The sequence below is a fragment of the Giraffa tippelskirchi genome, chromosome 8 (genome assembly GCF_054371585.1).
Source record: "Giraffa tippelskirchi isolate mGirTip1 chromosome 8, T2T-mGirTip1v1.2.pri, whole genome shotgun sequence".
Taxonomy (NCBI): domain Eukaryota; kingdom Metazoa; phylum Chordata; class Mammalia; order Artiodactyla; family Giraffidae; genus Giraffa; species Giraffa tippelskirchi.
The window spans coordinates 164,294,878-164,308,856 of NC_137282.1; the positions used below are offsets into that span (position 1 = coordinate 164,294,878).

Below are 13,979 nucleotides of genomic sequence, written 5' to 3' on the forward strand. Positions count from 1 at the left end.
CAGGAGAGAAGAGCCGAGTCTGCAGTTCCTGCAGCTCCTTGCATTGTCTTGCAGCTTCTTAGTGCGCACCTTGCCTACGATGGGTTCAGTGAACAGTGTGCACAGTGAGATACAGAGAGACAGGCTCAGCACAAGTCTGGGGGAGACGCTTTAGTCCGCACCACCAGCCTTCTCTCTGGTTCCTCTGGGTCTTTTCTTAGCTCTTTCATCTCGCGCATCTTCCCTGGCCACCTTACAATTTTTGTCTGTCCTTGAGTATTTTAGGACAGGGCTGTGACAGCTGTTCGTCTTGTCTGTGCATGGGCAGAACTGGTCTGTGTATGGCTTTTCCCTGGGTGATGTGGCTACATGAGGCCTTCTTCTCAGGAGGACCTTCCATGTTAGAGTCTTTGGTTCCCTCTTCTCAGGGCCCCTTAGCTTCTCCAGAGTGGCTGTTGTTGCCTGGACAGGGTGGAGTTAGGCTAGAGGGTGGGCACCCTCTTCCCCCTGTGCCCGATGTCCCTGAGTCCTGGTCCTTTCTGTTTGGTCACATCAGAGACTGAACTTTTCACCTGGTTGATGGCAGGGTAAAGGCAGGGGCCACAGTCTAAGTTATTACCCCATAAAAAGACAGGCAGCCAGCAAGTTCTCAGTGCTTTTCCTCTGAGCCCACCCTCCCCTCGTCTTCTGGGACATCTCAAGTCTTCAGCACTTGAAGAGTTCTCTTCATTTACTGCGCTTCTGAGGTGGTGCTAGCGGTAAAGAGCCCACCTGCCAATGCAGGAGACCAGGTTCGATCCCTGGGTCAGGAAGATCCCCTGGAGGAGGCTGTGGCAACCCACTCCAGTATTTTTGCTTGGAGGATCCCATGGACAGAGGAGCCTGGCGGGCTCCAGTCCATGGCGTTGTAAAGAGTTGGACATGACTGAGCGACCTAGCATGGACACACGTACTGGGTCCGGGGTGCTCTGCTTTGCTGGGATTACCTTCTTGATCGTAGTTGCAGCCCTGTGGAGGGCTCTGTTACTGACTGCAGTGTCTGTATCTGAAAACAGAGTGAAGTTAGCCTGTCGGAGTGCCAGTCGGAGCAGAGCATCTGGCCTCAAGAGCTTTGATCCTGCTGCCCCACACTGGGACAGCCGGCAAGTCGCTGCTCCTGCCTGTGTTTTGAAAGTGTCAGTGCGTTGATCTGAACACATTTAAAAGTTTCTATGCTAAGTCTAATACAAAAACAAAATGAAATTCCATACACCTATGAGAACGGAGACGTTCTTTAACTTTTATGAATCTGTTTAGGTCAGAACATCCTCCTTGAGGGGCTTCCAGCATGTGCCTGGGGGGCAGAGGTGGTGCGTGGAACTCAGGAGGCCTCAGGCTGTCTTTCCTGACCTGGAAGTCCACATGGCTGCTTTCCCTCCCCGCACAAGCTCGTGGCCTGGGTCCCTCATGTTCAGGAGCCGTGGCCAGTGGGCTGAGCAGCCGCTGAGTCCAGTACGAGCGTGTGAAGAAGACAGCTGTGTGTGGTGCTGTGTGTGGACTTCTGGCGTTGCTAGCAGGTGCTGGTCTCAGTTGGCACTAACTCTCCCTTTTCTTTTAATAGGCTGTCTCTGTAGCTTGACCTCCAGTTTCTCCAGCAAGCACAATGTCTCGACCCCGACAGCCCCCTCTCGTGACAGGCATCTCTCCAAATGAAGGCATCCCGTGGACGAAGGTCACGATCAGAGGAGAAAACCTGGGGACTGGGCCAGCCGACCTCATAGGTGAGGGCAGGGCCGAGGCTGTGCGTTCACAGTAAAGGCATCTTTATGCTGGCAGCGGAGGCAAGATGCCAGTTCACTGTTTGGAAATACTGAAGGTGATAGAAAAACACCCCGGAGGTCTGTAGGGGGTTATCTGAATGGAAATGAAAGAATTACTTGGTTTTCTGATTTTTTGCTAAGATCATTATTTTATCAACTCTTGTCTGTGTTGTCTTTCTCCTGGTCTTTGAGACAAACCCCAGCAGTGGGCACTGTCTCATTTGCTCAGTGCTGGCTTCTCCTCCCTGGATTGCCAATGCAGCTGCCCGGCTTGGCTTCCCTCTTCTTGTGCAGCCATCTGTGTTCCTCTTCAGGTTCAGGTCAGCTTAGCCTGTTCTGGTCCTTACTGCTCTTGGAACCAAATCTAAATTCCCTGTACCTGGAGGAGCCTGTGCTCTCCACCTGGCCACACCTGGGACCTGTATCCTCAAAACGATGGTTTTTCCAGTAGTCCTGCATGGATGTGAGAGTTGGACCGTAAAGAAGGCTGAGCACCAAAGAATCGATGCTTTCAAATTGTGTTGCTGGAGAAGAGTTGAGAGTCCGTTGGACAGCAAGGAGATCAAACCAGTCAGTCCTAAAGGAAACCAACCCTAAATATTCATTGGAAGGACTGATGCTGATGCTGAAGCTGAAGCTGCAGTACTTGGGTCACCTGATGCAAAGAGCCGACTCATTGGAAAAAGACCCTGATGCGGGGAAAGACTGAGGGCAGGAGGAGAAGGGGACGACAGAAGACCAGATGGTTGGACGGCATCACCAACTCAATGGACACAAGTTTGAGCAAACTCCAGGAGATAGTGAAAGACAGGGGAGCCTGGCATGCTACAGTCCGTGGGATTGCAAAGAGTCAGACATGACTTAGCAGTTGGACAAAAGCAACATGGGTAAATACTAGAGATTATGAGCTGGTGCTTGTCTCTGTTGCACTATAGCTGCTGGTTGACATTGTTTTTTGGCCACCCAGAAATCCCTTGCAGAGGAGAAAGTTGACTGGAGTTGGGCACCATGTTTAGTTATTGAGTCTCGGCCTTCCCAGCTTGTTCTTTTCACTAGTGTTACTTAAATATGTCTCATTTTATGTTGTTTTCTTTAGCTATAGTTTGTGATTGCTAAGTAAATAAAACTTAAGTTTATTACCCCTATGAAGGTAGTCTTATTTTATTTATGTCTTGGTTCTTGACAAAGCTCATTCCAGATTGTTCCTTATAAAAAGTGGAAACATCCCTAGAATTCTTGGAAATGACCGTCTAGATGGGAGTTCTGTCCCGCAGTTTAACTGCTGGTCACTGAGCCCCCACATGGGACTATTACAGATCTGTGTGGATGCTGATTTCATGTTAGCTTCAGGCTGTGTGATTACTACTGGACTAAGTGTTTTGGACTTTTGTAAACCTGCTAGTTCAGCTTTCAGCTTGTCCATGTATTGCCAAGAAAACATTTTTTTAAAAAGCAGATTTAACCTACTAAATAATTTAAACATTTTTAACTCTGATGACATCTATACTAGCCAAGTAAAACACTTTAAAAACACTTTATTTGGAATTCTACAAGGTATTTAAAAAAATGTTATATTTCATGAAGCAGATTTCTTAGCAGAACATGCTTAAGAAATAGATCTTATGGTTTTATTTAATTTCCATAACATTTAAAATGACCTGTTTAAATCTGTTTTAAATTTTATGATGATTATTCATTTTTTTTTAGTTAAAATACAAGGCATATTAAATCTGAGGAACCTTGATAACAGCTACAATGCGATGAGCAAACTATCACTCTGGCTCCTTCCCTGCAGACTCGGACCATTGTGGCTGTCACTGTGTTTGCTCATCTGGATGTGTGTTCACAGCTTTGTCTGTATGCCTGAAACCTCCCATTTCTCAGTTTTAATTGTAAGCCAGCTCCCCAGCAGTGAACGTATATTAGGAACTTTAATACATTGAGGCCTGATATTTATCATTGGGTTATTTCCTTTCTGAAGTTATTTAAATCACAAAATCTTGATATTATAAAATTTAAAAATATCAACTTATGTATTGACCTAGAGTGATATCAAAATATCCAGCATCTGTAATTAAACAGTTCATAAATTAAAACATTTTCCATTTATTTAAATATATAGTCCGATGAATGTGTGCATAAAAGGTATTTGAGCAAATATGTATTGAAGTGTTTTTCAGGCTTATTTTGGAGATGGAAAGGTGTTCCAGGGGTGCTTACAACTTCTTAAATTGCTTAAATTTTTCATAATAAAAATTAAGTATCAGGAAAAGTAATAAACACTCCCATTTTGAAAAATAATTTTGAGTTATGATGGCATTTTAAAATATGTAAATGTCATCGCATTAAAAAAAACAATAGAAAACTTAATTCTAAAGAAACTTTGAAGTGCTAGCAATAGAAAAGCTAAATTTCTTACATGAATAAATAATAATAGATCTTGTAGGAAAATCTCTGAAATTAATTATTTCAATTATTATTCACTTAGTCTTATCTGACTCTTTGCAGCCCCATGAACTGCAGCACACCAGGCTCCCCTGTCCTTCACTATCTCCCAGAGTTCACTCAAGCTCATGTCCATCGAGTCAGTGATGCCATCCAGCCATCTCATCCTCTGCCACCCTCTTCTCCTCCTGCCCTCAATCTTTCCCAGCATCAGGGTCTTTTCTAATGAGTTGACTGTTGACATCAGATGGCCAAAGTATTGGAGCTTCAGCATCAGTACTTCCAGTAAATATTCAGGGCTGAATATTATTTCAATAAATTATTATAATTTATAATTATTTTCAGTAATTATTTAAATAAATAAAATGGAGTTGTTTTTATTGTTTTATGGTTAATACAGCATTCTTACTAAATAGTGCTTTAAGTTGTAACAAAAGATGACTTGAATCCCTCGCTACATTTTTTTAAACTGAATTTGGCATAAGTTGAGGTATTCCTGATATCTGATTTTTGAAAGAAATATTACATTTGCCAAACTTGCCTGCTGAGCAGTATCAGAAGTTAAACAATGAGAAGAGAGGGTGCGTGTGTCTGCCGTGTACACCTTGGCCTCTTTCCTCCCTGAAGGTTCACCACACTGGTGGGTGTTCTGTAGAAGAATGTGTGGGGGGGTGTTGGTGCCCTGCTGGGACCACGTCTTCCCTGTGTGTTCACTGCCCCACAGTTCACGTGGGATGGGCGGCAATGCCAGGCGCAGGCTGAGCTTTTGGAGCAGAGCATAGTGCAGCGACAGGACCCTTAGGAAAACACTGAGGCAGCGTGGACCGACACCATCGCAGGAGTGATATGCAGGCATGAAAAATGCACTAGTAATCCAGTAATGCCTGGGAACACTTACTGACTCAGCAGACTCCAGGCTGTGCTTAATATGAAGTTTGCTTCAGTTCATTCTATAATATTAAGTGTGACTAAACACCAGGAAAAGTATGTACAGACTGTTGTTAGGAAAATGGTAAATTTTTTTTAAAGAATGATGTACGCATTTATTAATAACACACTTTAGAACTTTATAGCAATAACTTAGGCTTCTAAAAATAGCAGTAATTTCCTTTCTAATTCCTATGAAAGCAATTTAAGATTCTTACAGTTAAGTAATCTGGAATGCCTAGCCGTTGTTACAGTTATTAGTTCCTTATTCCACTGATGTTTGAAGAAAATTAAATGTAATCTAAAGGAAGTCTGGAATATTAGAGAAAAAACAGATTAGAGTTCAGTAGAGACTGTAGTTTATTTGCAAATAATATTGGATATATTAAAAAATGGGAATAACTAATGAACCAGGATATGTTATTTCTGCATTTGCTTTTCAGTTCATGAAAAAGGCCTAGTGACACTAACAGAATTGTCTTTTCATGGAAATAGTCATTGTTTTGGACTTCATCACAGTGCATGCTTTTACTTTCAGGTCTGACAATTTGTGGGCATAATTGCCTCCTGACAGCAGAGTGGATGTCTGCAAGTAAAATAGTGTGTCGAGTGGGACAGGCGAAGAATGACAAAGGAGACATTATCGTCACGACCAAGTCGGGTGGCAAAGGAACCTCCACAGTGTCTTTCAAGCTGCTCAAACCTGAGAAAATAGGTATCGTCTCCTGTGACTTTTCTCTCAAGAATAAACTGAAATTGGGTCTTGTCTTTTAAAATTGACAATTGATAAATTAGTATAAAATTTACTTACTCTCAGATTCAGTTTGTTTCTTTCTTTAGGAATAGGATATTGGTTAAAATTTGTATTACTTTTGCAGAAGCAGTTTACTGAGCTGAAAGTAAACTCTAAGGACGATAATCCTTAGAAGAAATGTTGTTTTAAGTTCTTTATAAAGTCTGCTCATTTAACATGTCAAAATGCCAGTTTTAGTTTCTTGATCTTGAGTACAATGATGGCATTTCTTTCTGTGATGCAAATTAGCCAGTAATATCATCAAATAACGTTTCATTTTTCTTCCCTTCCTGCGTTCCTGGCCTGGACAAGACGTTGATGGCGTAGGTGTGCCTCTCGCCTCCAGATCAGAGAAGCCCGCTGCTCGCGCCCCGGGCCGCTCTGTGCTCCCTCTGTGCACTTACGTGCACTTCCTCGCCTGGGGCGGAGCTTGGTGTGAGACAGGACTCTGGATAGTCTGGAGGCAGCCCCCAGCTGTGGCACAGTGGTCCCTAACCTGCCTGCCAATGCGGAAGACACAGGAGATGCAGGTTCAGTCCCTGGGTCAGGATGATCCCTGGAGGAGGAAATGGCAGCCGAGTCCTGTGTACTTGCCTGGAGAATCCCATGGACAGAGGAGCCTGGCGGGCTACAGTCCATGGGGTCGCAAAGAGTCAGACACGACTGATCATACACACAGCCCCCAGCTGTGGGTGGGAGTGGAGTCCCAGGGTCGCCTACCCCAGAGGACTAATGAGCTAGGACATTCCGGGAAGTGCTTAGCGAAACCCCTCACCTGGAGTCGGAGTACATGCTCCATAAACGATCGCTGTAATTCTGCTCGCTCTCCATGCGCACAGCACCTCCCCTGCTTTGCCTTTGTGGTCTTGTAGTGGCTTGCACATGGTCAGTAGATAAATACTTATATAATGTGGAACTGTCACAGGCATAATTAAACCCAGGCCATACTTCTCTCATATAGAAAAGCAAAGAATTTTGTGGATATTGTTTTCTGTGTTAGAGCATAAAACCTTTCTTTACCATTATATCGTTAAAGTTTTTAATACATAAATGATTTTTAAATTTTTTAAAATAAAAATTTGAGGGATTTAAGGGAAAACTCAAAATGTGATTTACATAGAGGTACTTGCTATACTGTGCTTAGTTGCTCAGTCGTGTCCAGCTCTTTGTGACCCCGTGGACTATAGCCCACCAGGCTCCTCTGTCCGTGGAATTTTCCAAACAAGAATACTGGAGTTGCCATGTCCTCCTCCAGGGGATCTTCCCAACCCAGGGATCGAACCTAGGTCTCCCACATTGCAGGCAGATTCTTTACTGTCTGAGCCACCAGGGAAGCCCATACATAGGTATACAAGTGTGTATACAGTTTTATATGTACACATTTTTATATGCACAGTATTCTTATTTTTGCTTAATTTTGTTTAATGCCTTTGAAAACTGAACTGTGAAATTACAAAGTAGGACCTTGTGTTCAGTTTTCTGGAGGAACCTTTTTGATTTTGTCAAAACGTTTTTGACAGAATCTAGTACCATCTTACATCATGTTTATACAGCAGATAAAGAGAACTTACTTTCAAGTGTTGACTTTATTCTAAAATGTTCTGCCCAGGACTTAGCACGTACAGGCTCAGGAAAGGCTTACAGAACCGCACTTGGGAGTGCCTGGACCTGCTCTTCCCTCTGACAGCCTCCTTGCGTCCTGGCACAAATGTGGTACTGGTTGAAACAGAGGACTCACAAGGAGTCCTGCCACTGGAGGCTGCCTGGGCCCAGAGCCCTTCCTTCAGGGGGCCCTGGCCCTGCCCTGCACTCCGCTTCGCCGAGCTCCCTGCCCATCCCCTGGGTCTGAGACCCTGGGAAGCGCCATGCCAGGGAGAGTGACGAAGGGCTCAGTCATGTGAGGGAGGGTGCTGCTTTCAGAGATGACATTTTGTTTTTCCTGAATGTCTCAGTCATTTCCATCACACAAGCTGTGCATTCCTTGGAAGGTGTTTGACTGATTTCTTTATGTAAGGAATTGTTGGATACTTTGTTGATATACCAGATTAACTGTACTGCTTATTATTTGTAAAATACATTTGTTTTAGCAGAAGTTTTTCTCAGACATTATCTTCTGTATTGAATAGTGTACAGTACAATAAAGAGGTGTTATTTTTGCCTTCTTATGGATTTTTAGTGCTTTTAATTAAGAAAAAAAGCTTTTGTGCCCTCAGATCTTTAAAAACTTACTTTAGTGTGCATTTTGTGTTTGTGCAAGCAGTAAAGTACGATTTAGACAGTGCCTGGGGAGTGTATCCTGTTAAGTCTGCGCTCCTGTGTTTTGGTAGGCATTTTGGATCAGTCCGCTGTGTGGGTTGATGAGATGAATTACTATGACATGCGCACCGACAAGAATAAAGGGATTCCTCCCTTGTCCCTGCGTCCTGCCAACCCACTTGGCATCGAGATTGAAAAGTGAGTACTGCCTCACCTCAGTTGTCTTGCTTTCCACGTGCTGAAGAGTTTCATATATTCAGGCTCCAGAAACATGCAAGGGACACGCCTCTGTTGGGAGTCAGTGTCCTTTCTGGAGCCTGCTAGAGCGAATGTTCCATTAAAATGTTGGCAAAACCTACCTGCCTCTTTAGGTTTTGAGTTTTCATTTTGTGAAGGAAAAAAGTATTTTGAAATTTTTAATAACTAATACTTCTAATGATATGAGAGTTAGTGTGTTGTCTGGAGCTGGTAAGTTTAAATATTTAGATGGTATTTGAGATTAAAATAGAATTTTCCATGTGCTTGATTTTTCAGGAAATATTTGACAGTAATTAGACCCAGTGTAGTCTTGTCATTTTGTTGACGTTCTCTACCTGTAGTTCATACTTAATTCAGACTTATACTTTACCAGAATTATGGCAGGTAAATGGTATCTTTCAAAATGTCTTGGACCAGATCCAGAATTGCCGGTTCTGAATCCCAAGTGCCGTGTCCACAGCTTTCAGGTCAGCCCCTTTGTCCTTGCGTCTTCCTCCTCGAGCCCCCTGCACGTCAGTCCTGTCGGATTGGTCTCTCGGCCTTAGCGACTCTGCTGGTAATAGTGCTGCTGAGTGTTGCCTCATGAACGCTTCTGCAGGTGACAGGGTGATCTGCTAACCCATTAGCCATAGCTTCTCTAGGTTTCTCTAGGAATGGGAAAGGTTGTCCACTAACCTTCATGGAGTTAACCTTCAAGCCTACACTTGAAGACCGCCAGTAAGCCACCAGCAGGCTGTTTTCCCCTGCTGGGATTTGTGCCAGCTGAGAGGGAGGGAGCACATATGTGTCTTGGGAGGTTGTCCTGTTCTGAAAAAGGCCAGAGGTTTTTAAAAGGCAGGTTTTAGTGAGCGTGGACTGTTCTGGGTCACAGCTGTGAAGCTCTTTGGCGCCCATGGGTCATTCTGGAGCTGTTTTAAGGGTTTCCGTGCCTGATAAAATTACAAGTTTAAGGGTTAAGAACATCCAGGAAAGAAAAGTAATTGCTGGGTCTTTATTTGAACAGGGTCTCCTGCGCGCTGGGACCTTGTGGCCGAGAGTGCATCCCCCCAGTGGCCTGCCTCTCTCGAAGGTCCGCCGCAGGCGGTGTGGAGCAGAAGGGCCCTCTGCTCCACAATGAAGGGGTTGTTCTTCTGTAAAAAGATTCCCACAGGAGTATAGGAATACATTGTGGCTTTAGTTTGAGGCTTAGACAGAGCTATCAAAGTTAGGATTAAATTGGTTATTTCCTGTCATAAAATGAACTTTCCTTGTGGCTCAGTTGGTTAAGAATCCGTCTGCAACGCTAGAGACGTGGATTTGATCCCTGGGTTGGGAAGATCCCCTGGAGAAGGGAAAGGCTACCCACTCCAGTATTCTGGCCTGGAGGATTCCGTGGACTCTATAGTCCATGGGGTCATGACGAGTCGGACACGACTGAGTGACTTCCACTATCATAAAATGATTTCCTTGAGTTTTAGTTTATTTTGTAATCCACCTTCAGTTTAATCTCTACCTTTTCATGTCCTCTTACCTTTTGATTGTCTTGTTACTGCTGCTGCCACTGGCCGTGAAGGGGCTTCGCTTGAGCGCTTATTGCCCTCTTCCTTTATTTTATGTTTCAAATCTTAAACTTTATTTTGTATCGAGGTATAGCCAATTAACAATGTCGTGGTAATTTCAGATGAGCAGTGAAGGGACTCAGCCATACATACACGTGTATCCGTTCTCCCCTAAACCCCCTCCCATCCCGTAGAGCCCTCTTTCTGAATAGATTTCAGGATAATCCTTATGTAATGGTGACCAGCCAGAAGGCACTGAAAGTGCCCGACTCTTTGGAAATGGTTTTTCTTTCTTCTCTGAAGGAGTCTAGTTGGGTCCAAGCCCTTCTCTCACTTGGCTCCGGGCCCTCCCACTACCTGCAGGGTGACTTGGAGTCTGCAGGCAGGGGCCTCTGTCGCTGGGCGAGTGTGTCAGCGGGAGGGGTGGGGGGCGGGCGTGTTCGCTCACTGCGTGTTAATCAGTGCTCTGCTGCCCAGGAGAAGAGTCTTTTCATGACTTAGGATTTCAGGGTGATAAATTGTATTAAAATCTTAAAATAGTAATATATACATTCAAGAAGTGCTCAAATGGTGATAAAATTTACCATAAGATTTCTTCCAAGCTGTTCCTTGAAAGTTTCAATAATAATTTGCTCAGCCATGGAATAACTGAAGGATAGTTTTAGAAAAGGTAGAAGCTTGACTGTCATACAAATACAAAATGAAAACATGTCCAAGCTTTTATTTAATTCATTAATGAATGGGAAAACCAGTGAGATGTTAAACCAGTTGAGAGGAAATTCCAGGGGACAGACAGAGTGGGCAGTGAGGAGTGCTGAAAGGCGCCCCAGCGGCCCCTTCTCTGCTCGGCCGTTATCCAGGTGCACGCTCACCTGACAGGTGTCTCTGTGCTGGGCATCCCTGGTCTCTGTCAGCCCCCACTTCTGCTCCCGTGACAGAGCAGAGGGCAGACGCACCTCGGACGGCGTGGAGGCCCTGGCAGGCCCTCCACACAGCGAGAGGACGGCCCGTTTGAAGTCTTTCACAAGTGTCCTGGTCAAAAGGAAGAATGAATAGAGATTCCAGAAAGCAAGAAAATGGAAGGTGAAAGTAGGAAAATGTATCGAAACCAAGAGAAGAGAGTAGTTTGGGCCAGAAAAATGCTTTTCAGTTTCCTTCCTAGGTTAAAGATGCTGTCAGGAAAGCTGCATTTGTTTTACTGAAGTCTGACCTCAGATAGAGAAGCTTTATTTTAGAAAAAGAGGATGGGAAAGGAGAAGCAGATGTTACGATATGGGTGTGGATTTTATTTCCCTGACTCACTTCATGGTTTTAGGTAAAAGCTTTGGTCCCTGTAGAGAATGGTGTTGCACTCAGGTTAGAATCCCTGAGAGCATTTCCTCTTACTGTGTCTTTTATTTCTGTTTATTAATGTCGTTTGGGGCTTCTTTTATAATTAGAAGATGGGAGACAACCTATTTTTAATTTTTTAAAAAATGTCATCAGAGAAGGAATAACAGGATTTAATTACTTGCTTGTTGAAATATATTAATTGAGAAGGTTTGAAGAATTACAACTGCTTGTTGTAAAGTGCTGTGGTCCTTCCTGATTTATTCCCAGGCTGAAGTGCTGAGGTCACCTGTGGGAGAGGAGTCGGCTCGTGTCTGTGACAGTGTGGGTGTTTATGGAGGGTCTGTCCCGCAGTCGCACGCGCAGGATGGAGCGCGGGGCACCCTGCAGTGCCCTTGTGGGCGAGCCACCCGCGAGAGGCACCAAGGGGCACGTCCCCCCGCACGCTGGGGCGCCGCCGTCTCGCTGCCCACAGGCCAGGCAGTCGGCGTTTATGGGCCTCCTTCGGCTGCTAAAGGCCTTCATGGTCCTAGGCTTTTAATTGATGTTTTGCACATGCGGTGCCTTGAAACTTATAAAAATGTTACTAATTACTTGTAAAAAAATAACTTCACTTTGAACTGAGACTAGGATTTGCTCATAAAAAGTCTGTATTTCTAATTTATTATACTGATTGTCACAAATGGCCATTTTTTGCACTTCTTAAATTATGATGGAGACAACTATTTAAACTGAAAAAGAAGATAAAAACAGGTTCATATTAATAAGTAAAAGCCTTCCCTGGGTTTTATTTCTTAAAAGTCCTCTCTACCTAATAGGAGAGTATTTGTAAGTGAAGCTTTTGGAGATGGTACATATATGGATGAAGCACAAGCTGGAATCAAGATTGCCAGGAGAAATATCAATAACCTCAGATATGCAGATGACACCACCCTTATGGCAGAAAGTGAAGAAGAACTGAAGAGCCTCTTGATGAAAGTGAAAGAAGAGAGTGAAAAAGGTGGCTTAAAACTCAACATTCAGAAAACAAAGATCATGGCATCTGGTCCCATCACTTCATGGCAAATAGATGGAGAAACAGTGGAAACAGTGAGAGACTTTATTTTGGGGGGCTCCAAAATCACTGCAGATGGTGACTGCAGCCATGAAATTAAAAGATGCTTACTCCTTGGAAGAAAAGCTATGACCAACCTAGACAGCATATTAAAAAGCAGAGACATTACTCTGCCAACAAAGGTCTGTCTAGTCAAAGCAATGATTTTTCCAGTGGTCGTGTATGGATGTGAGAGTTGGACTATAAAGAAAGCTGAGCACGGAAAACTGATGCTTTTGAACCGTGGTGTTGGAGAAGACTCTTGAGAATCCCTTGGACTGCAAAGAGATCGAACCAGTCCATCCTAAAAGAAATCAGTCCTGAATATTCATTGGAAGGACTGATGCTGAAGCTGAGACTCCAATACTTTGGCCACCTGATGTGAAGAACTGACTCATTTGAAAAGACCCTGATGCCGGGAAAGATTGAAGGCAGGAGAAGGGGACGACAGAGGATGAGATGTTTGGATGGCGTCACCGACTCAATGGACATGAGTTTGAGTAAACTCTGGGAGTTGGTGATGGACAAGGAGGCCTGGCGTGCTATAGTCATGGGGTCGCAAAGAGTCGGACATGACTGGGTGAACTGACTGAATGACGTGTGTGGGAGTAAGGGCATTACGATGGAGCTTCTCCCCCCGACACCCCACCCCACTTTTGTATGATCCACCTTTTGCTGGGAGTTACTACCTGGGAAGAGGTGTCTTGAGCAGTGAGTTGATGCCCCAGTGGCATCTGGGTTATGTCCACAGAGGCTTTATGAGCCGTGCAGCCTGGCGTGCTCCTCATCAGGCTGCCTTTCAGCAGAAAGAAAAGGTGACCAGTTTTCCTGCTCCAGTTAGAAAAGAAGGAAAGGTGACAAAGTGGTTTTTAGTATGAGTGTGGAAGGGGAGCGCCTTGGAAAAGATTGCCTTTGAGAAGGTTTTTAAAAACAGGCCTCTGGACTGTGGTACAGCGCCTGCGTCCAGAAACCGTGTGAGACCAAAAAAGGGGAACAACACGCAGCCCCAAGCAGGCTGATGATGTTTAACGCGCAGAGTAACTCGGGTGCTGGAGTGAGAGGCATGCGGCCCGCGTGTGACGCGGTCAGGAGAGCCGCGTTCCCCCCGCTCCCCCCACCTTTCTGCCTCTGTCGGGAGCTGGAGCGCAGGGGCGTGAGCTCAGCCGTGCCGCTCACCCAGCCCTCTCTGCGAGGGCAGGGAACTCTTCTCAGAAGGACTTTTGTTGTTCTACTGACGGGGTCGTCAAGTCAGTTTCCTATTTGAAAATGAATGCTGCTATGTTGAGGACGTTCCTGTAGTTTGCACCTGATCACTGTACCTGGGTCCTCATGGCTACACCCTTCGGAAGGTGTAATCTGAGTTCACACGGGCATCTAATGGGGAGCGTGCACTGTGGGGGCCCGAAGGTTGTCAGCTACTGAAACTGTTGGTTCCTTAGTGAAATCACTTCACGTGTTACACATTAGACTCTGTGTTGCTTGCACTCTCTGGTTAGTGGGTTCAAAGTGTGGATTTAGTCAGTCACTTAGAATATGCCTTGCTGTTAAGCTGTGACTTCACT

At 44.7% G+C, this 13,979-nt stretch overlaps 1 protein-coding gene across 3 annotated transcripts in view; it reads left to right on the plus strand.

Annotated features, from left to right (window-relative positions):
• Positions 1-13,979, plus strand: part of EXOC2 (exocyst complex component 2) — a 118,199-nt gene that overhangs the window by 21,867 nt on the left and 82,353 nt on the right. For all 3 annotated transcript variants that reach the window (XM_081520596.1, XM_081520595.1, XM_081520597.1), the window contains exons 2-4: positions 1,580-1,739; positions 5,689-5,865; positions 8,271-8,397. In XM_081520596.1, the coding sequence (XP_081376722.1) occupies positions 1,622-1,739; positions 5,689-5,865; positions 8,271-8,397 (422 nt within the window). In that variant the 5' untranslated portion in view covers positions 1,580-1,621. The remainder of the gene's footprint in view (positions 1-1,579; positions 1,740-5,688; positions 5,866-8,270; positions 8,398-13,979) is intronic.